A 23,611-nucleotide genomic window follows, 5' to 3' on the forward strand; every position below is an offset into this window, starting at 1 on the left:
AGGAATCTTTCAGTTTCACGTTAGATTTGCCAGTTAAGGTTGAAGCAAGAATCTTATTCTGGCCAGTTTTAAGCAGAAGAGAATTCGTTCAAATTATCAGAAGTTCACAGAATCCACAGGTAACTAGGGAACTATTCTAGAACAAAGGCAACAGTTGAGGCTAGAATATGGCCTAATATTATAGCAAGAGCAATCAAGTTAGGAGTTGAGGTAGAATGTCTGCTTAGATTTCAGATTCCATAGAGGGCACATCTGATTAGCATGTGACCATCTACCATGGGTCAGAGGCACTTTCTTAAAAAGAAATCTGGGTAGATGAAAAAAGAGATATTAAATTAAAAAGGAGAAGCAGTAAGGGGCTGCTACCCCATTAAAAAACAAACAAGAACTTACTTGAATGAAGTTCTATGAATATTATCTATTATATTAAATACTAAGTGTTGCACTCTTGGAATGAATAGTATTGCCAATTGGAAAATTCTGGAAAACCTCCTTTCTAATACTGTCATTCAGACTGGTAAACAGGTTTCCACTCTATATCCCCATGCAGTTATGGTGCTTCATGCTATCCTTATCTCTTACCTAGACGGTGTAATATCCTCCTAACTGGTCTGCTTGTCTTGATCCTCTGTCAGTCCATCTTCCACACAGAAGCCAAATTGTTCTAAAATACAAATACGATTTTGTGACTGCCTAGTTGAGTCCCCTTCATTGCTCATGATTAAAATCCAAACGTCCTATACAATCTGGGCTCTGCTTACCTCTTCAGTTTCATCTCTCACCATGCTCAAAGTTTCACTCTTTCAGCCTAAAGTCCTTTGCCAAAATACAGCTGGCGCTGCCTAGGATCCTTTCCTCCTTAGTTCTTCTCTTAGAAATGCTTCCTGAACTGCTCAAGTTTGGATTAAATGTACCTTCTAACCCACTCCAGTACTCTCGCCTGGAAAATCCCATGGACAGAGGAGCCTGGTGGGCTACAGTCCATGGGGTCGCAAAGAGTCGGACACGACTGAGGAACTTCCCTTTCTAAGGGTTTGATAAGCAATGTTGCTTGAAGGTAAGATCACTCATCTGCAAACTGCCAGTCTATGACAAGAAAATTACAGAAACTACAATTACTGATACTTTCATTTTACACATAATAACTATGGAGTAGAAGGGTTTTTTATTTTTATTTTTTAATTGGTTCTTCACCACAGGGCTTGACACTGTACTATGACATAATATTTGTATCACAAAATATTTCCCTCCTTGAATGTAAACTCCTAAGATTTCTGAAGCAATGCCTAGTTTTTAACAGTAGCCTTGGAGTGCCAGGGATATAGGACTTAAAAATACTTTCTTAGTGAATAAAAATAACTAGTTTTAGAAAAGCAGTGATAGAAAATATCAGTCTGAAGTCTTTTGATGTCCCAGCTAGCCATCTCTGCAAATAGTTTTTCCCCAAATCAGGTAAAACCAATTTCTATAGGATGAAAGAAGAGTTACATTGAGAAGATTCTTTAAGAAGTAACAGGTAAAAGCTAAAAAATTTGAATGTTCCTACAGTCTTGAAGCAGGTAATAGAATTGTATACCCTCTGTATACAGGGGGTTGGGGGAATATATATATAGATAGATAGATAGATAGATGTATATACATACAGTATTTGCAAAAGTATCACAAATTGCTGAAGAACACATGCTCTAATTTAGTTATGAATATTTTTGATCTCAGTATTCCTTGACACTCAAAAAATATTTAAGCCCCCCAAGTAGCTTTTGTGGAGTATATATTATCTTATTTGCCTATTAGAAATTCAACCTGAGGCTTAAAAAATACAGAAGTACATATTTGGTTAGCTGAAGCCATCAAAACTAATTAAGAAAATGTCATTTAGCCTCTGAAAAATCTGTTGAGCATCTTTCTCAAAGTACATAATAATAGTTCCAAATGTGAAATTCCAAATTTTTATTTTCAGGGAATGATATTCTACACATGAATAGTTGTAATTTATATATATAAACCAGTCCCAAATAAGGAGTATGTGTGTATCAGTCTCATGAGACTGGGCTAATTCTACTTGTATCAGTCATAATCATCTTCCTCATCTTCCTCTTCCTCAGTTTCTTCATTCTCCTCTGTTGAATTTGCTGCTGCTTCTTGTGCAGCCCTGAAAGCCTGCTCCTCTTCCACAGTAGGATCATCCATTTCCGTAATTTCTGGTCCACTGGGGTACTCTTGATAAACAGGTGGTGGAACTGGAGGTGTATAGCTGTCTGGACTATATTTATGACCCCAGCCTATGTAGAAATTTTCAAACTTTCTGTAAGTTAAAAATAAAATGTAGATCATATATAAGTTTTCAGTAAGAAAAACTTATCCTTTTCTGAAGAATAAAGTACTTAAGAGTATCATAGCCCCATAATGTTAAAACAGTACAGTATATTTAAAATGCATTAGAGATGAACTATCTCTAAATGATTCTTCTACCACAGGGAGGTGTGTGTGTGTGCTCCGTTGTGTCCGACTCTTTGCGACCCCGTGTACCGTAGCCCGCCAGGTTCCTTTCTGTCCATGGGATTTCCCAGGCAAGAATACTGGAGCTGGTTGCCATTACCTCTTCCAGGGGATCTTCCTGACCCAGGGATTGAACCCACATCTCTCACGTCTCCTGCATTGGCAGGTGGATCCTTTACCACGCACAGCCTGGGAAGCCCACAGCGGGTTACTATGACCCAAACTGCTCAACCTGGTTAAGAAAACATAGGGCCAGACTCTCAAAATGAACCCTACACCTGGACTGGACCACAGCCTTTGATCTTTTAATTATTTTCAGAAAAACAAAACAACTAAGTTAAAGGTTGCATACATTCCTTAGTGTTAGGAAGAATAAAGAAGTTGCCAATCTAGCAAACTTGGCTGCATGAGGATTTGGGCTTGTGGTTAGAAACCTATGCATGATTTTTCAGGTCCAACCTTGGGCAATCACAAAAGCTTTCCCTGGTAGACCTCATGGAGAAAAGTGCTCTCCGCAACAGACTTGGTGCAGAGCCAGTGCACTGCAGTCTCAGAGGAGTTGTGGGCAAGGACTCTGGCCCCTCTGGCCTGACATGCTCTTGATAGAATTGTATTTTTGGCCCAGGTGCCTTTTATTCCCAAGCCTCTTCATCTCGTGCCTTCAGCAGAAGTCTTCAGGCCCCTCTGCCAAGGCTTCCTAATGGGGGTTGAGTAAGAGAAGAGGAGATCTTATAGATGCTTTCCCTTACTCTGACCTCAGTACCCAGTAGTTTTTTTGTTTTGTTTTTGATTTTTGGCATTATGGCACGTGGGATCTTAGTTCCTCGACCAGGAATCGAATCTGCATCCTCTGGAGTGGCAGTCAGAGTCTTAACCACTGAACCACCAGGCAAGTCCCAGTACCCAGTACTTTTTCCTAGCCCTCCCTACCTTCCTCTGGTAGCAGGTCCATAAAACTGCAAAAGCCTTATGTCGAGGACTTCCTTGTCAGTGGGATGCCCTCACATCTGTGCTGACCCATCTGACCTTCCACCAGGGTGCTGTTCCACGCAGGCAAATGGAATGAGGCGGCGGACAGCGAGTAGAATCAGTGCTTCAACTTGCTTATGCCATCACAGCAAGTGATTAACAGCTTGAAAACACTTTCATTTTTGGCTTGTTGATCTCATAGCTACTCTGACATTTGACCATTCAGTTCTCCAGCTCAGCCAAGCTCCTGACCCTAGGTTATTAAGTAAGGAATGGAAGCATAAGACAAATGGAAGTATATGCTCTGGGTGACAGATGGACATTGACTATCCTCTTATCCTAATTCTCTTGAAAGTGATAGCCTAAATCATACATATTTTAAATTATCTTTTCTCAAGATATCTAACAAAAGTGATAAGACTCAATTTGACACTGCTTAGAATTACCTCCATGAAATGATTATCAATTACTCAAATAACCATAGAATAAAAAACATTTTAGCTCCGTTAATTGGATAATTCAGATGAAAACACAGAAGTCTGAATTACTCTAATGTTCTGAATTTGATGCTTTGTTGCATAAGATGGATGTTGTTTGAATTCATCTTATGCCATTACAGACTTGACATGCCAAAGAAGAGTGAAAACAGTAGTAACTTCACATTCCAGTGATAACTTATACTTTCTAGAAGTTAAATCACCAAAATAACAGCCTTACAAGTGGGCGCATACTTACTTGCCATTGGAAAAGGCATATGCTCCAGGCCAAAGGTTGGATCTAAGGACTGCAATCGCATATTGAGGAATGAGATTTGAGGATAACCGTGTTGTCCAAGGCGATGTATTCTGAATCTCTGTAAACCAAAGAGAAACTCAAAATAGATTTAACTCCTAAACAGACAAGCATATACTGTGTAACAGAAAAGCTATATTTATAAACCTTAAAACATACACACACTTGACATAGAAAGGTTAAAACATCTGTTTAACATAGAATCAGGAGGATATCATTTGAACATTGTGGAACAATGAAATTTGAAAAAAATGTGTGTTTATATATATTTGTCTTGTGTGTACATTTGAACAACAGAGAAAATAAGTTTTACCAAGGGAGAGGAGGCCTGTGTGGTAGAGGGAAAAATATGTGATGACCAATTCAGTATTATGAAAGAGAGCTACGGTTTGGAGCATGAACACTCCAAAACTGAACAGGAAGAAAAGAAGAATATGAGAACAAGAGTATACTGGAAAAAAAATAGTACTTCATGATATTTTACTCTATGTCATGTATTTATGATCTGTAGAATGCAAAACAAGTATGAAAAAAAAAAAAGATAACTGTCAGCATTTCTAGTAAGAGAGCCAACTTATGTTTCCCCTCTGCAATACACTCCTGCAACCTCTGTCTTTACTCCCACCATTAACTACAGTGTGTGTGTGTATGTGTGTGTAAAGGTTTCCCCCACTATCCAAAAGTAGAGCGCTCCTATGAAACATTTTGTAAGCCGAAATGACATAGAGCAAAGAAGCAATTACCTTAGGACACACCTTGCTAATAGATTGCCAAGATAAACTGAGATAAAGCACGGAAGCTCCAAACTCAATGCAAAGCTATGACAACTTGATGCTGAGTGTAGTTCCTGGGGAAGGAGCTTGGAAGTGCCGCTCTGACAGCCTGAAGTGTGTGCTGCCCTATAACTGCTCACTGCAAAAAATGCTGAACATTACTTTTGTTTTGCCTTTTTATTTTTTTAATTTCTATCAGTGAAAATTTGTACTAATGTACTTCTCTCATAAAAGCAAAGTGCTGTAAATTGATTTTTTGAAAAGCCAGAAATACCTGTGTATATATTCATATATGGGATTCCCTCATAGCTCAGTTAGTAAAGAATCAGCCTGCAATGTAGGAGACCCCGGTTTGATGCCTGGGTCAGGAAGATCCCCTGGAGGAAGGCATGGCTACCCACTCCAGTATTCTTGCCTGGAGAATCCTCATGGTCAGAGGAGCCTGGTGGGCAGCAGTCCAAGGGGGCACAAAGAGTCGGACACGACTGAGCAACTTAGCATGTAGCATGTCACCATGCCAAGATCTTATGTTATTTGGACTATATTCCCCACACTCTACATTTCATAGCCATAAGTGATTTATCTTGTAACTAGAAATCTGTCTCTCCTAATCTCCCTCACCTAATTCTCTCATCCCCCAACAATATAGTATTTTCTAATTAAGGCATGTACATTTTTTAGATACTATGTTATTGTACATTTAATAGACTGTAGTAAAGTGTAAACATAATTTTTATGTGCACTGGGAAACCAAAAAGTTGACTCATTTTACTATAATATTCACATTTTCTGCAGTGGTCTGGAATCTGTCTTACAATGTCTCCAAGGTATGCTCGTAAATGGGCTTCCCTGGTGGCTCAGAGGGTAAAGCGTCTGCCTGCAATGAGGGAGACCGGGGTTCGATTCTTGGGTCAGGAAGGTCCCCCGGAGAAGGAAATGGCAACCCACTCAAGTACTCTTGCCTGGAAAATCTCATGGACAGAGGAGCCTGGTGGGCTACAGTCCATGGGGTTGCAAAGAGTCGGACATGACTGAGCGACTTCACTTTCACTTTCATGCTCGTATATACACATGTACATATTTATGTATTCCTGTATACACACACACACAAAACACACACACACACATACACACACACACATATATATACATGTGTACATATATGTATATATATATATACACACACATCTATGGACACACATATATATGTAGGATATGTAAAATTACCTAAATCTTCAGAGATTGGTGTCAAGAGTGGAGGCCCCACTTCCTGTTCTGTGTCGTCAGGCTCTTCTCCTTTTTCGTCTTCTTTTTCTTCATCTTCTTCTTCCTCTTCCTCCTCACTTTTTTGTATGGGGTTGAACCAATTACAGCGACCCTAGGCAAAAATACTGCAAGATCTAGAGGTCTAATGAGGACCTTAAAATGCCAGAATATTCCTTTGGATTGAAATAATTAATCTGCATGGTGTTCCACTGTGTGGCATATTGACCATTCATTCATTTGATGTATATTTACCAAATGCTATTTTGATCTATGTTATTTCAAGCAAAATATTGTTACAGGGTATTTATATATTAAAATTATTCAAACCTTAATGAAAAAGGTAATAATGCCTTTTACTCATTTATATGATGGTAAGGTACTATTATTATTAATAGCAACAATGTGATAATAAGATTAGGTATGGAGTTTTGAGGTTATAATTTCTCATTTAATTAACTCATCTAGAAATATTTAAGAATATCTCTTATCTATATCAAAGTATAGTGAAGATATTCTACCTGCCAATGAGACCGTTTACCGGATTTTTTGAGTGTGGACTCTGGATCCATTCTGCTCATTCACATCTGAAACTTATTAGATCTGTTTCCCTTGTGACATTTCCTAAGCTTTCTGCCTTAGTTTCCTCACCTGTACAATAAAGAAATTAGTCTTTTATACAAGTGTGAGTCTTAAATGAGCTACTATATATAAAGTGCTATTAAAAACTGGCAGAAAAGGTCCTATGTAACTACTATATGGCACTTTACTTGCTTTTGTTAAAATCTTTTATTGTTCATGCAAAAAAATTTCCTTGGCTAATAAGAATGGAATAAAAGAACTCTTCCCAAAATTAATGTACCCATTTATATTTAACATATAAAAATAATTTCACAACACACCTAAACCTAAATTCTTCCATAACTTGCCAAATACTCCATGTGTGTTTAGTCACTCAGTTGTGTCCGACTTTTAGCGACCCCATGGTCTGTAGCCCACGAGGCTCCTCTGTCCATGGGGATTCTCCAGGCAAGAATATTGGAGTGGGTTGCCATGCCCTCCTCCAGGGCATCTTCCCAACTCAGGGATCAAATCCAGGTCTCCCGCATTACAGGCAGATTCTTTACCATCTAAGCCACAAGGGAAGCCCAAATAAAATAAAGCCCATTTTACTTCCATTTGGAAATAAAATCTGTTTGAAGATCCTGGGTCTAAATGACTTGGCAATTATATACTACTTTGTGTTTAGATTTTTAAATTGTCTCTGTCTTTGTCTACAGTCTGAAGGCCTTTGTCTTGAATATACTGTGTGCATTATAGACAGAATTTAATACATATTTACTGACTAGCTGATAGGCTGAGAATTGCAAAACCCCTACCTGAGGGAGGATATGCTGTACATGATGAACCCAATTGGATAGGGATTCCACTAGATCGATCACTTGGATGCCTTCAAAATCAGGGTTTTCTTCAAAGCTATCTCGCCCACTTTCTATTTCTTCTTCCTCTTCTCCTTCTTCTTCACCAAAATGATAGAATCCTAGTGGGCTGACATGGGTCCCTGCTGAAATTCTGGCAATTTGTGCTCGTAAGTAATTACTCTCATTTCCTGGGAAGGGTGGGTAGCTTATAATGGGGGTATCCAATCGCCCAGTGAAAAACTTTTTGATTTTCCTTGCAATAACGATTTGTGCAGGTGTCACTGCTGGTAACTTCACCCATGGTCTTCCTGGTTCATTGCAAACAAAATAGACATATTTGTTGGCACCTGTTCTGCTTTCTTCTTTTGGAATAGCCTGTGGGGCCTTGTAAAAGGGCCTTGGTAATTCATCTTCATCGTCTTCATCAGCTTCACTATCTCCGTTGTCCCTCTCTTCAGGTACATCTTCCTCTTCCACCTCCTCTTCATCTTCTCCCTCACGGAATTCCACTTCAGCTACAATATAATTCATTTCCAGACCTAAGATCTTGCCCCAGAAACGACATTTTTGGATTGGGTGGGTGTCAGTAAGCTGCTTGAGGGCAAGAAATATGCGGTAAGTCTCATCTGTGCCCAAACCAACTCCAGCTTGTTCAAAATAAAAAGCTGATTCCATAATGTTTGGAAGAGCGTGTTCTGCCTGGGAATACAAGCATTGTGATTAATATTTTATCCATAAAAGAACTGCTTGCAACCCGAAGACTTAATGCAATCCTTATAAAAATGACCTTTTTCATAGAACTAGAACAATTAATACTAAAATTTACTTGGAGCTACAAAAGACCCAGAATAGACAAAGTAATCCTGAGGGGAAAAAAAAAGTTGGAGGTGTAACCCTCCCAGACTTCAGACAATACTACAAATGCTACTATAATCAAAACAGCATGGTACCGGCACAAAAATAGACATATAGATCAATGAAACAGAATAGAGCGCCTAGAAATAAACCTGTGTACCTGTGGTCAATTAATCTACAACAGGGGAGGCAAGAACAGTGTACAGTGGAGAAAGGACAATCTCTTCCACAAGTGGTTTTGGGAAAGCTGGACAGCTACATACAAATAAGTGAAATTAGAACATTCCCTCACACCATCTACAAAAATAAACTCAAAATGGCTTAACAACCTAATTATGAGTCATGACACCATAAAACTCCTAGAACAGATCATAGGCAAAACATTCTTGGACATAAATCATAGCAACATTTTCTTAGATCAGTCTCCCAATGCAAAAGAAATAAAAGCAAAAATAACAAATATTTGATCCCCACATGCTGTTTGTCCCCAGACTTGTCAATGCTATATACAGCTCCATAACCAAGTGTTTTGAGTAAGATATTTTTAGAAAAGATCAGCTAATGTCAAGTCCTTGACACCTATCACTTGTCCCTTCTGACTCTTCTATATCTCACTGTGTCATTTGTGTCTCCTTATGAAGGCTACAGAGCTCTAGAGGGTTTGCGTGTGTGTTTACTAAGTTGCTTCAGTCATGTCCAACTCTTTGTGACCCTGTGGACTGTAGCCCTCCAGGCTCCTCTTACCATGGGATTCTCCAGGCAAGAATATTGGAGTGGGTTGCCATGCCCTCCTCTAAGGGATCTTCCCGACCTAGATATCTAACTCGCGTCTCTAACTCACTGGCAGGCAGGTTCTTTACCATTAGTTCCATGTGGTATATCCCTACCCCTCCTATCTTTGCTTGACTGAACTCTGTGTCCTTTTTTGAATGTGTCTTACTCCAAACATCAAATTTGTAAGTATGTAGACAGTTTTAAATAGCCTAAGAGTAATGGAACATAGAAGCTCAGTAGATGTACAGTATAAATTACTCAGTAGAATAAATTGCAAAAATGCAGGCATTAGGAAACAAAGCGGATACTGATTTGAAATATTTGAAAGTAAAATTTCTGTAATACAGCTGATTTCATTCTTGAATGATAGCTTTTAATCTCTGTCACCAACTTTCTCGGTAAATATTCTCAACAATTTATCTTTGGGGATTAAAAGAAATCTTTTATTTCTCTCCTATTATGTCTCATTGATATACATACTGTCAAGTTACAATATGAAGAAGTAGCCTTGGAAGAAAATGCAAATGACATTAGAAGCTATTTTAATTTTTCCAGTAAATTAAAGGGAAAAATATGCATCTTGATTTAAAGCCAAATTTTAAATTATGTGCCATTTATTCATTCATTCAACAATACTCAATAAGAAATAGCTATGCACTCAGGCTGTCCCAGGCACTTTGGAAAATATAAAAGGTGAAGAAACCATTTTCACTGATACCAAGGAATTTAGCCCCACAAACATAAAATAGCTAAATCTGTGAAATACTAAAACACAAGGTGAAAACATAAGAAACTCTAACCAAGGAAATGAGTGGTGTGAAATGAGGTTGCAAATACTATTTAGTAAGCTATAAAAAGGCAGTGGGTATGAATTTAAAGCCACACCCCATTCACCTCAAAAAAACCGTTAAGATTGACCTATTCAAATTTACAGAGTGACTTACTATTTCATCTTCCAGTTCTTGGTCAGCTCCTTCTACATTTCCCTGAAGAAAAAGAGTTTTCTGCTTCTCTGCCATTTCATAGGTTGGAAGCATCTCATTCTCATTTTGGAGTGTATCTAATTTTTTACTAAAATGTTCCATCTTGACATCTTGGCTAATATTTTCAATGATGTCCACAGCATTTTCAGGACGCTTATCTAAAACCTTGGTCAGCATTTCAGAAAGATGATCATATCTACCCGAAAAGAGAAAAGTCCAGATAATATCCCTGTCTAAAGCATCTGAAGAAATATTTCATACATATTCAGTGAGTTTTTAGGAAACTTCAACAACCTAAAGACTTGAGAGATTTTTAGTGGAAAAACTCAGTAACTTTTACCATTGTCAAGAATAACTTATCCTAGAACTTTTTAAGAAATTCCTTCAATATGATATGAATATTTAACTTAATAAAGAAAAACACGTTACAGCAAGATACATGTTCTACATCAGCTACAATTTTTACTTTTTATTTCAGATCAAAATCGCTCAGTTATATATTTAAAAGTGACTAAGCTTATTTTTCATTCTTTTAACATAACTTATTTTCCATCCCCCTTTCCTACCCCTTATCAAATCCAACTTGATTTTTAAATCCAGCTGACTCTTTTAAGATCAATTTTCTTTTCACATTTCCTAAGCCAGTTATATACTTCAGTGTTTTTAGACCTACAAGAAATACATTTCATATTGCAACCCCAACCCACCCCCACACACACAAATGGAGAGAAAAATGTCATCTGATGTTCTCACGTTTATTAAAATGTGATGCATTCTAATATTTTTTGTCCTTTTCTGTTAAAACCACTGCTGTAGCTTTTTATTTCATAACTGAGTTAGTGAAGCTGCCTCTAACCTCTCTATTGATTCATTAATTAATCTCTAAGCTCTCATTAATTCATTACATTTTACACATAACTGCTAGGAGGTGCTTTTTAAGATACCAGTTTTTCAACGTGAAATTTACTACTGAAGAACCCAAAATGCCTGTCAAACTGCTCTCAGGCGAGATAGAAATTCCTCTGTCCAGTGTGAGGACTTGCATAAATTACCTCTCTGGTGGATAAGCACTATATCTCTCCATTTTCATTTCTAACAATTAGTTCAGTTAGAATGTCTGCCCAGCAAGGTAAATGTCTGTCCAGCATCTTGTTGCTGTCTGACTTGAGAGCCTTTGCTTGTGGTGTCCTATATATATTTTTCTCAAGAAATGATTTACTATACACTTAATCTTCAAAGCCTTACCACTCAGGTTATTCCTGAAACTGTTCTTCCTCAGTGTGGACTGGGCCTTTCTAAGACCACTGATACACTGTGGTGTGATTGTGTACATTATGTATTTCTGATTCAGCAACTGCAGTAGGTTCTTCCAGGGCTGAAATTAGGTTTTTGTTTGGTGTTTTAATACATCTCCTTCCTTATCATAGTGAAACAAAATGGATGTTCAATAAATTCCTACTATCTTTACCCTGCCCTAGTTATTTAATTCTTTCTTTAATATCTGTATTTGTCTAATGGATCTTAAGAATGTCAAAGGAAAATAGGTAAATTATATGCACGACAAATGTGAAGGACAGTTTGAAAATATTATATATGAAGAATATCTTCTTCTTTCTCCAAAAATTGCTATTTTTATAAATGAACAGAAATGTTATGACTGGCAGAAAAGAAGGAAGCAGTCTTTTTTGCAGGCTTTTTATTCCACAAAATGAAAACCAATTTTGTATTTTAGTCAAAATTGTTTTAACTTCAATAAAAAATAGCTTTCATGGTTGTTAAATAAGAGCTGTGTATAAGATATGGAGTTTAGTTCATCTTTAATGAGCCATTTTTAACTACAGGCTATAAAGCACTTAGAAAGTAATAGTGAATATTATGGACGGAATTCATTTACCACCTCAGAGACTTAGCATTTGGACACTAAATTAAATTTAGCTATTTAAGCAATGTCAGCTATAAAATAATTCAGTAAAAGAAAATTTCCCATTTTATGTTTTGTATTCAGTTTTAAATTGTGAACTTTCAAGTATTTATAATGAACTTTTTTGACATTTTATCAAAGTTTGTAAATTCTTGCTTGTTATTTAACCCAGGGAATTGTGACAAGAAGTTTATATCAGCAATTCAAGTAGAATCCAGCAAATTACATACCTGAAGTTTAAGTAAATTGTAATTAAAGACAGTAATTTATAAATAATATTTTAATTTGGGTTTTGTGAAGACTCCTCACATTATATATTAACTGATATCTTATTCTTCAGACTATAAGATTATACTTCACATTTTTAAAAGCCAAGTAATAGTTACAAGCTTTTGCCACATACGTATATTGAATGGTATTAATGTTTGCTGAGTAATCAGTAGGCATCTCAGCAAATTGTTTTGAGGATTGTTGTCATTGTTTAGTCACTAAGTTGTGTTCAACTCTGTTGTGACCCCATGGTCTGTAGCCCGCTAGGCTCCTTCTGTCCATGGGATTTACCAGACAAGAATACTGGAGTGGGTTGCCATTTCCTTCTCCAGGGGATCTCCAGGAGATCCCAACCCAGGAATTGAACCTGCATCTCCTGCATTGCGAGACGTGTTGTTTACCGCTGAATCACCAAGGAAGCCCCCATTTGAGGATTAACTATATTCAAAAGGTCTAGACTGTGTCTCCTGTACTGTCATTAATTAATTAATTAATTAATTCTTTAGTCAGTAAATAGCTGATAACACTGTGCTAGGCATTAAATATATGCTGCTGCTGCTGCTAAGTCGCTTCAGTCGTGTCTGATTCTGTGTGACCCCATAGATGGCAGCCCACCAGGCTCCCCCATCCCTGGGATTCTCCAGGCAAGAACACTGGAGTGGGTTGCCATTTCCTTCTCCAATGCACGAAGTGAAAAGTGAAAGTGAAGGCGCTCAGCCGTGTCCAACTCTTAGAGACCTCATGGACTGCAGCCTACCAGGCTCCTCGGTCCATGGGATTTTCCAGGCAAGAGTACTGGAGTGGGGTGCCATTGCCTTCTCTGAGGCATTAAGTATATAGTGGCGTTCAAAAATCAAACGGTCCCTGTACTCTGGGGACCTGCACTTTAGTGGGAGAGTCAAACATTAAATATAAGTCTGTAAGTCTCTATACAATTATAAATGACCTTAAGTACTATGAAGCAAAGAGCAGGCAGTTATAATAGAGTTCTATGGAAGCTGATTCCTAAGATGTGAAGACAGCCAGCAAAAACTAAGGAGGACTTAGGGAAGAAGCCATCTGGGCCAAGGTAGCAACACTGGAACTGACAAGGCCATGTGGCTGAAGCAGAGTGATGGTGGAAAGGTAAGAGTCAGAGAGTGTTGTAGCCAGAGAAATGTTGAGCAAATTAATTTTTCCATGACTTAGTCCCCTCATTTAAAAAGCAAGCGGATTATATTAGATGTTTTCTCAAGTCCCTTCTAGCCCTGTAATTTTGTTGACCCTATGATTATGTAATCCTGGAAGCAAGAACCTCTAGAAATCTGGACTCAATGATGAGATCTGAATCTTAGCTATAATAGGATGGTCAGAATATTCCTGGGTCATTGGTTATTTTAAAAGAGATCTGGATAAAATGGCATGTACTTGGGTGGCCTGTATAGCAAGGAATTCTCCTGATTTGCCTCGGACTGAGAAGTTTCTCAGGATGCCATGCTTAGTTGGGACAGTCCCAGGTGAAGCAGGTAATTTATCCCTCCAGCACTGGCCTGGGTAGGGACTTGAAACCACATCATACAAGCACTGAAAATGCTTAGATTTTGGTAGACAGTCCTTTTAAATAAGCATCCTGGAGAGATACTTAATGGTTTCTTTCAAACCCCAGATTCCATAATTCCTAGATTTTATTTCTGTGTATCTAGGACCTTTAAAGAAGCTAAAAGAAACTCCACCAGTGACCTGTCTTGAGTCCTACAATACAAAGAGTTATGAAGTTACTCTCTCACTAATTCAGACTTTTCAGATATATTTTCATTCACCCACAGAAGCACATCCTCACACAAAGATAATCATAGCCCCTCCCTTTGCCAAATTTTCCTCTCTCTTTTCCTCCAAGACTTACAGATTTAAGCCCGACTTGCTACTGGTCTTCAGTAGGTAAGCCTTAGTATTCTGAATGGCAATCTCAAGCATGCTGGGGGCCACTTGAGAAGCCCCAGACTCAGGCTGATCTAGATGACAGTTACTGTCTGAGTCGTCTTCTTGAAAAATGTCAAATCTCAGCTCTTTCTGTTTAGAGGTGTGGTCGCTCACATCCCTCAGTTCATACAGGGGATATTTAGTTTGCTGAGATTGATGAAAGGTGTTTCCCTTTGATTGACATGTTTGATGAAGAGTTGATCCACCTTTATCAGATAATTGTTCCAAATGGCCAAAATGAGGTGTCTCAGCTTCAGGAATAACACTAGTGGTCTTGTCTGACTGCCATGGTGCCATAAAGTCTTGCCTGGCCAGAGCCAGGGGAGAAAGAGTGGAAGGGAGCTCCTGAAATGCGGAAGATGGAAATGATGCGCGTAGTCCTACGAGGTCATCCACAGGTCGATCCGGCGTTCTGGCTCCAGAGAGGGGCATCGTAGGAGGGCTGCTCCTGGGCTGGAGTCCAGTTTCTGGCCCCTGCTCCAACTCTAGGGCCTCGGATAATCCAAGCTCAGGAGCTTGGGAAGTAGTTACCGTTTCTTCCCACGGCCGCCCTGTTTCCCCAAGTTCTTGGTGTTTTATTTTTTGGTTGACGGGGATGGAATCTTCCATGGAAGGAGTTAAGAGAAAAAAAAGTTTTGGATGAAGAGGGCGTGCAAATATGGAAGGCAGCAACGCAGGGCACTGGCTTTGCTTAGGTTTGCTAGGCTATATCTGGGTCCTAGTTGTTCTGCAAGTCGCAGCGTCATGTCTCCATAGCAACCCCAGGCTGGGTTCCCCTAAGAGAAACGACGCACGCCTGTTGCCAGGAGTCTAGGGAGGAGGCCGAGAAGGATGAAAATCCTGGGTTTGTGATTTGGTGGAGCCTCTGCTTCTCCGGTAGCTCAGCCAATCTAATCTGCCGTCCATCAGGCCCGCCTGGAAACCTGAGAACTGGGCCGACGCAGAGGAGGAGCCCGGGAGAATTTTCAGGGTCTGATACTAGTATTTTTATTCAAGTTGAGCGTTGAGGAGGGAGTCTTACATTAATGGGGGCGGGGGAGAATGCATTTACAGAGCTTGTGTGTGTTTGAGAGAGAGAGAGTGTGTGTGTGTGTAACGGAGAAGAGACTGACAGGGGTCAGGGCGAGGTGAAGACCTTGGAAATCTGGAGGTTCAGGTGACAAGGAGACTACAGTGTGCACAACATCAGGGTCCAAAACTCAGAAATCAAAGGTGTCTCGTTTGTGCCAACCAAACTGGCAACTTCTGGACAGTAAACAAAGGAGTCCTGATTTTCCTCTTCTCCCTCCTGTGGAATCTGCCAGATAAGTAGGCAAAAAACTACCTTCAAGGGAAGGCAATGAGAAGGTTACCCTATGTAAATAGATAATTCATGGGTTACCTGTTTTCTAATAACTGAAATTCAAATTAACCCTAAAACTATATTAGTATAATGTTATCTTTTTTTATAATACACCTGTGATTTCATAATTTTGCAGTATCTAAGGTCATGATTCAGAGAAGGCAATGGCATCCCATTCCAGTACTCTTGCCTGGAAAATCCCATTGACGGAGGAGCCTGGTGGACTGCAGTCCAAGCAGTCGCTAAGAATCAGACACGACTGACTGACTTCACTTTCACTTTTCACTTTCATGCATTGGAGGAGGAAATGGCAACCCACCTCAATATTCTTGCCTGGAGAATCTCAGGGACAGGGGAGCCTGGTGGACTGCTGTCTATGGGGTCTCACAGAGTCGGACACGACTGAACCAACTTAGCAGCAGCAAGGTCATGATTATGACTATTAATTATTCCATCCCCAACAAAAAGAATGTATAGAGGATGGAATCATACATACCTGGCCTTGACTAAAAACTGTAAATTAATTAAAGTCTTTCATGTTAATTTGTTCTGTATCTCTCTTTTAAAACAAGCCAATTAATACTTGGTATAACTTCTAATTAACAACTTGTTGGTCATAAATTCTAACTTCATGAAAGAAGTTATGAATTCAAAAGAACAGAACTCCTCTTCAATACTTTGTTCAAAGTTGTGGATCTTTACCCCTCCCAAAATGTACATGGGTGTGCACACACAGAATGTTGTATGTAATTTCTTCTAGTTCAGGGACTGCTTGAAGTCAGAGGCCCCAGATTAGAGCTCTTGGAATAGATTCAAAAAACAAAATGAAAGATAAGCTAGAATTATAAATTGGAGATTTTATTTTTTGTCATTGGTACAAGGATTGAAGTGGGGATAGCATTTTTTTTCCCCTTCATAGTTCTATTCTCTCCACCCTTGAAGCTGGAAGAAGTGATGGAGGCTTTTTCCTTGGACTGACAAGCCAGAGCAGGGTGGTAAGACCAGGAGAAAGGGATGATAAGGAAGAGTTTTTTGCATCTATATTCTCAAGAAGTATTTATCTGTAGTTTCCTTTTCTTGTAATGTCTGTCTGGTTTTGTTGTTAGAGTAACTCTAGCTTCATAGAATGAATCAGAAAGTATCTTCTCTGGTTCTGTATTTTAGAAGAGATTGTAGAGAATTGGTAAAATTCACCTGTGAAACCATCTGGGCTTATTTTTGAAGATTATTAATTACTGAGTCAATGGATTCACACACACACACACACACATATATATATATGAGGAAATTGCCTATATATATAAGTCTATGTATGTTTTGGCAGACTGATTTTTTCAAGGAATTGGTCCATTTTACCTAAGTTATCAAATTTACAAACATAGACTTGTTCATAGTGCCTTTTATTATCCTTGTGACATCTATGGGATCACTGCTGCTGCTGCTGCTGCTGCTGCTAAGTCACTTCAGTCCTGTCCGACTCCGTGCGACCCCATAGACGGCAGCCCACCAGGCTCCCCCATCCCTGGGATTCTCCAGGCAAGAACACTGGAGTGGGTTGTCATTTCCTTCTCCAATGCATGAAAGTGAAAAGTGAAAGGGAAGTCGCTCAGTCGTGTCCGACTCTTAGCGACCCCATGGACTACAGCCTACCAGGCTCCTCCATTCATGGGATTTTCCAGGCAAGAGTACTGGAGTGGGGTGCCATTTAGTATTATATCTTTAATTTTTGAATTAGTAATTGCACCTTCTCTCCTTTTTTTCTTTTACTTAACCTTGCTAGAGGCTTATTAATTGATTGACTCTTTCATAGAAATAGTTTTTGGTCTTGTTAATTTTCTGTTTTCAATTTCATTAATTTCTGCTCTAATTTATATTTATATTGTTTCTCTTCTTTTGCTTACTTTGGATTTAATTTGCTCCTTTTTTCTAGTTACCTAAGGTGGAAGTTTAGATGATTGAAGCTTAGATGACTTACATCTTTCTTCTTTTCTGATATATGTGTTCACTTCTATGAATTTTCCTCTAAATACTAATTTTGCTGCATTCCCCAAATTTTGATGTTATATTTTCATTTATTTCAAAATATTTTGAGATTTCCACCTATTTTTCTGTTATTGATTTATAATTTAATTCCATTCTGGTCTATATGATTTTAATATTTATTTTCTTATATCCTTTAAATTTGTTAAAATGCTTTTATGGCCTAGAATGTGGTCTACCTTGACGAATATTCCATCTGGGCCTAAGCTGCTGCTGCTGCTGCTAAGTCACTTCAGTTGTGTCCGACTCTGTGCGACCCCATAGACAGCAGCCCACCAGGCTCCCCTGTCCCTGGGATTCTCCAGGCAAGAACACTGCAGTGGGTTGCCATTTCCTTCTCCAATGCATGAAAGTGAAAAGTGAAAGGGAAGTCTCTCAGTCATGTCCAACCCTCAGAGACCCCATGGACTGCAGCCTTCCAGGCTCCTCCATCCATGGGATTTTCCAGGCAAGAGTACTGGAGTGGGGTGCCATTGCCTTCTCCGCTGGGTCTAAGCAGAATGCCTGTTCTGCTATTGTTGTATGAAGTGGCCTATAGTTGTCAATTACAGTCTGTTGATTAATGGTATTGTTGACTTCAACTATGTGCCTATTGATTTTCTCCTTACTGTATCTGTCTATTCTGATAGAAAAGTGTTGAAGTCTACAACTCCAATAGTGGATTCACTTATTTATCCCTGTAGTTCTATCAGTATTTGCCTCATGTATTTTGACTTTTTGCTTATAGGTGTGAAGCCACTAATGATTGTTATGTTTTCTTGCCTGGCGTGCTGCAGTCCATGGCGTCGCAAAGAGTCAGACACAACTGAGTGACTGAACCAAACTGAACTGATGTCTTCTTGGGGGCTTTCTAGGTGGCTCAGTGGTAAAGAACCTGCCTGCAATGCAGGATATACAAGAGATGCAGGTTTGATCCCTGGGTCAGGAAGATCCCCTGGAGAAGGAAATGGCAACCCACTCCAGTATTCTTGCCTGGAAAATTCCATGGACAAGAGGAGTCTGGTGGGCTATCGTCCATGGGTTGGATATGACTGAGCAACTGAGCACATGTCTTCTTGGACGACTGATCCCTTATTATGTGATACCCCTCTTTATCTCTGATAATTTTCCTTGCTTTGAACTTAGCTTTGTCTGAAATTAATATAGCTGCTCTGAGTTTGAGTGTTAGCATGGCATTCTTGCTCATCCATTTACTTTATCCTGTGTGTGTCTTTGGTGATGTTTGTGGCATAAGATTGCGGAGTAGAAGGACGTGCGCTCATCTTCTCCTGCGAGAACTCCAAAACTACAGTTCGCTGCTGAACAACCATTGACTTGAAAATGTTGGATCCCCCACACACAAAAAAGATATGCAATGTCCAAGGGAAAATGAGAAACCCTAGCAAGATGGTACGGGGGTGAAATTGTGTGTAGAAATTTCAAACCCCTTACCGGCCAGAGATGCTCAGAGGACTCAAACAAACCTTGTGCCCACCAGGATCCAGAGACTCCACAGAGACCGAGCCAGGACGTGTTTGAGTGTCTCCTGCAAACGTACGGGTCAGCAATGGCCTGCCGCAGGGGCAGGGGCTCTGGGTGCAGTAGATCTGGGTATGGCAAAAGCCCTCTTGGAGGAGGTCACCATTAATCCCACCATAGACCCGCCAGAACTCACACAGGATTGAGGAAACAGACTCTCAGAGGGCACAAACAGAACTTTGTGTGCACCAGGACCCAGAAGAAAGGAGCAGTGACCCAACAAGAGACTGACCCAGATTTGCCCGTGAGTGTCCAGGAGTCTCTGGCAGATGCGTGTGTCCACAGTGGGATGCTTCAGGGTCAGGGGCACTGAGTGCGACAGTGCGTGCATGGAACCTTTTGAAGGAGGTCGCCATTATCTTCATTACCTCCATCATAGTTTGGTCTCAGGTCAAAAAACAGGGAGGAACACAGCCCTGCCCATCTACAGAAAATTGGATTAATGATTTACTGAGCATGGCCCCACCCATCAGAAAAAGATCCAGTTTCACCCTCAGTCAGTCTCTCCCATCAGGAAGCTTCCATAAGCCTCTTATCCATAACCATTTGAGGGCAGACAGAATGAAAACCACAATCACAGAAAACTAACCAAACTAATCTCAAAGACCACAGCCTTGTCTAACTCAATGAAACTATGTGCCATGCCCTATAGGTTTCTCCAAGATGGACCGGTCATGGTGGAGAGTTCTGACAAAACGTGGTCCACTGGAAGGGAATGGCAAATCAGTTCAGTATTCATGCCTTGAGAACCCCATGGACAGCATGAAAAGGCAAAAAGATAGGACACTGAAAGATGAATTCCCCAGGTGAGTAGGTGTGCAATACGCTACCGGAGATCAGTTGAGAAATAACTCCAGAAAGAGTGAAGCGATGGAGCCAGAGCAAAAAGAACACCTAGCTGTGGATGTGACTGGTGATGGAAGTGAAGTCCGATGCTGTAAAGAGCAATATTGCATAGGAACCTGGAATGTTAGGTCCATGAATCAAGGCAAATTGGAAGTGGTCAAACAGGAGACAGCAAAAGTGAACATCAACATTTTAGGAATCAGTGAACTAAAATGGACTGGAATGGGGGAATTTAACTCAGATGACCATTATATCTACTACTGTGGGAAAGAATCCCTTAGAAGAAATGGAGTAGCTATCATAGTAAACAAAACAGTCCGAAATGCAGTACTTGGATGCAATCTCAAAAATGACAGAATGATCTCTGTTTGTTTCCAAGGCAAACCATTCAATATCACAGTAATCCAAGTCTATGCCCCAGACAGTAATGCTGAAGAAGCTGAACAGTTCTATGAAGACCTACAAGACCTCCTAGAACTATTACCCCTAAAAAATATCCTTTTCACTATAGGGGACTGGAATGCAAAGGTAGGAAGTCAAGATATAACTGGAGTAACAGGCAAACTTGGCCTTGGAGTACAAAATGAAGCAGGACAAAGGCTAACAGAGTTATGTCAAGAGAACACATTGTTTATACCAAACTCCCTCTTCCAACAACACAAGAGAAGACTCTACACATGGACAGCACCAGATGGTCAGTACTGAAATCAGATTGATTATATTCTTTGCAGCCAAAGATGGAGAAGCTCTATACAGTCAGCAAAAAAAAAGAAAAGAAAAGAAAAAGACTGAGAGCTGACTGTGGCCCAGGTCATGAGCTCCTTATTGCCAAATTCAGACTTAAATTGAAGAAAGTAGGGAAAACCACTAGACCATTCAGGTATGACCTAAATCAAATCCCTTATGATTATACAGTGGAAGGAACAAATGGACTTAAGGCATTAGATATGATAGACAGAGTGCACAAAGAACTACGGACAGAGGTTCACGGCATTGTACAAGAGGCAGTGATCAAGACCATCCCCAAGAAGAAATGCAAAAAGGCAAAACGGTTGTCTGAAGAGGGCTTACAAATAGCTGAGAAAAGAAGAGAAGCTAAAGGTAAAGGAGAAAATGAAAGATTTACCCATCTGAATACAGAGTTCCGAAGAATAGCAAGGAGAGATAAGAAAGCCTTCCTCAGTGATCAGTGCAAAGATATAGAGTAAAGCAAAAGAATGGGAAAGACTAGAGATCTTTTCAAGAAAATTGGAGATACCAAGGGAACATTTCATGCAAAGATGGGCACAGTAAAGGACAGAAATGGTATGGACCTAACAGAAGCAGAAGATATTAAGAAGAGGTGGCAAGAATACACAGGAGAACTAAACAAAAAAGGTCTTCATGACCCAGATAACTATGATGGTGTGATCACTCACCTAGAGCCAGACATCCTGGAATGTGAAGTCAAGTGGGCCTTAGGAAGCATCACTACAAACAAAGCTAGTGCAGGTGATGGAATTCCAGTTGAGCTATTTCAAATCCTGAAAAATGATGCTGTGAAAGTGCTCCACTCAATATGCCAGCAATTTTGGAAAACTCAGTAGTGACCACAGGACTGGAAAAGGTCAGTTTTCATTCTAATCCCAAAGAAAGGCAATGCCAAAGAATGTTCACACTACCGCACAATTGCACTCATCTCACACACTGACAAAGTAATGCACAAAATACTCCAAGATAGGCTTCAACAGTACATGAACTGTGAACTTCCAGATGTTCAAGCTGGATTTTGAAAAGGTAGAGGAACCAGATATCAAATTGCCAACATCTGTTGGATCATCAAAGAAGCAAGAGAGTTCTGGAAAAACATCTACTTCTGCTTCACTGACTTACGCCAAAGCCTTTGACTGTGTGGATTACAACAAACTGTGGAAAATTCTTTAAGAGATGGGAATACTAGACCACCTACCTGTCTCCTGAGAAATCTGTATGTAGGTCAAGAAGCAACAGTTAGAACTGTACATGGAAAAAAAGACTGGTTCCAAATTGGGAAAGGAGTACATCAAGGCTGTATATTGTCACCCAGCTTATTTAACTTATATGCAGAATACCTCATGTGAAAAGCCGGGCTGGATGATGCACAAGAAGTAACCAAGATTGCTGGGAGAAATATCAATAACCTCAGAATGCAGATGACACCACCCTTATGGCAGAAAGTGAAGAAGAGCTAAAAAGCCTCTTGATGAAAGTGAAAGAGGAGAGGGAAAAAGTTGGCTTAAAACTCAACATTCAAAAAACTAAAATCATGGCATCCAGGGTCATCACTTCATTGCAAATTTATGGGGAAACAATGGAAATAGTGAGAGATGTTGCTGTCTTGGGCTCCCAAATCACTGTGGATGGTGACTGCAGCCATCAAATTAAAAGATTCTTGCTCCTTGGAAGAAAAGCTATGACCTACTTAGACAACATATTAAAAAGCAGAGATATTACTTTGCCAACAAAGGTCCATCTACTCAAAGCTACGGTTTTTCCAGTAGTCAGGTATGGATGTGAGAGTTGGACTATAAAGAAAGCTAAGCACCAAAGAATTGATGCTTTTGAACTGTGGTATTGTAGAAGACTCTTGAGAGTCTCTTGGACTGCAAGGAGATCCAACCAGTCCATCCTAAAGGAAATCAGTCCTGAATATTCATTGGAAAGACTGATGCTGAAGCTGAAACTCCAACACTTTGGCCATCTGATGTGAAGAGCTGACTCATTGGAATAGACTGGGAAATCTGATGCTGAAAAGATTGAAGGTGGGAGAAGGAGACGACAGGATGAGATGCTTGGATGACATCACGGATTCAATGGACACAAGTTTGAGTAAGCTCTGGGAGTTGGTGATGGACAGGAAGCCTGGCGTGTTGCAGTCCACATGGTTGCAAAGAGTCAGACATGACTGAGCGATTGAACTGACTGATACGTCTTTATATTTAAAGTGGGTTTCTTGTAGATAAGATATAATTGACTTTGTTAAATCTTTTATAATTGAACTGACATGTCCAGTGTACAAACAAAACCTTGGTATGTACAGGAAGCTAACACCATAACTACTTGAGCTTAGTTCAGCATCATTATTCTTTGTCCATGGTATGGAGTATGAGTATCAAGTAGACAAAAAATGGACATATCATTATCCTCTTGCTTTCCTGTTTCCACTAACTGCCAATTTAGTAGACCAAATTCATTGCAGAATAAAAAATACTGGAAGAATGCAAAAAAGACAAAAAGAACTAATATAGCATCTCAATAACCTCTGACATATATAATAGTCTATCATATTAGCTCACTCAGACTTCACTGTTATCTCAGACTTTAGAAACAAACCAATTGCTCCCTGATAGTGATATGTCTTTCTATGA

At 39.6% G+C, this 23,611-nt stretch overlaps 1 protein-coding gene across 3 annotated transcripts; it reads right to left on the bottom strand.

The window, feature by feature from the left end:
- Positions 1 to 1,935: 1,935 nt before the first annotated feature.
- RSPH4A (radial spoke head component 4A) lies at positions 1,936 to 15,225 on the bottom strand. Of its 3 annotated transcripts, XR_001500969.3 has the most exons (7): positions 14,403 to 15,223; positions 10,291 to 10,525; positions 7,676 to 8,416; positions 6,261 to 6,411; positions 4,204 to 4,321; positions 3,430 to 3,721; positions 2,219 to 2,305 (listed from the first exon to the last, which is right to left on the bottom strand). XR_001500969.3 is itself a non-coding variant. In XM_002690087.6 (6 exons), the coding sequence occupies exons 1-6, from the start codon at positions 15,086 to 15,088 to the stop codon at positions 2,068 to 2,070; spliced, it is 2,169 nt and encodes a 722-aa protein (XP_002690133.2). In that variant the 5' UTR covers positions 15,089 to 15,221; the 3' UTR covers positions 1,936 to 2,067. The 3 variants fall into 3 exon arrangements, 2 of the variants coding, with proteins under 2 accessions (XP_002690133.2, XP_010806716.2); XM_002690087.6 differs by lacking the exon at positions 3,430 to 3,721 and having other exon boundaries at positions 1,936 to 2,305; positions 14,403 to 15,221; XM_010808414.4 differs by lacking the exons at positions 3,430 to 3,721; positions 6,261 to 6,411 and having other exon boundaries at positions 2,283 to 2,305; positions 14,403 to 15,225.
- Between the last annotated feature and the right edge of the window lie 8,386 nt (positions 15,226 to 23,611).

This window comes from Bos taurus, chromosome 9, assembly GCF_002263795.3.
Source record: "Bos taurus isolate L1 Dominette 01449 registration number 42190680 breed Hereford chromosome 9, ARS-UCD2.0, whole genome shotgun sequence".
Classification (NCBI taxonomy): Eukaryota; Metazoa; Chordata; class Mammalia; order Artiodactyla; family Bovidae; genus Bos; species Bos taurus.

Bases quoted from the DNA above. Each gene is read 5' to 3' on its own strand.
- RSPH4A (XM_002690087.6), bottom strand. From the start codon at position 15,088: ATGGAAGATTCCATCCCCGTCAACCAAAAAATAAAACACCAAGAACTT. The intron at 10,526-14,402 runs GTAAGTCTTGGA...CTTTTCGGGTAG, and splicing joins AGCAAGTCGGGCTTAAATCT to ATATGATCATCTTTCTGAAA. The intron at 6,412-7,675 runs GTAGGGGTTTTG...ATTTTTGCCTAG, and splicing joins TACAGCATATCCTCCCTCAG to GGTCGCTGTAATTGGTTCAA.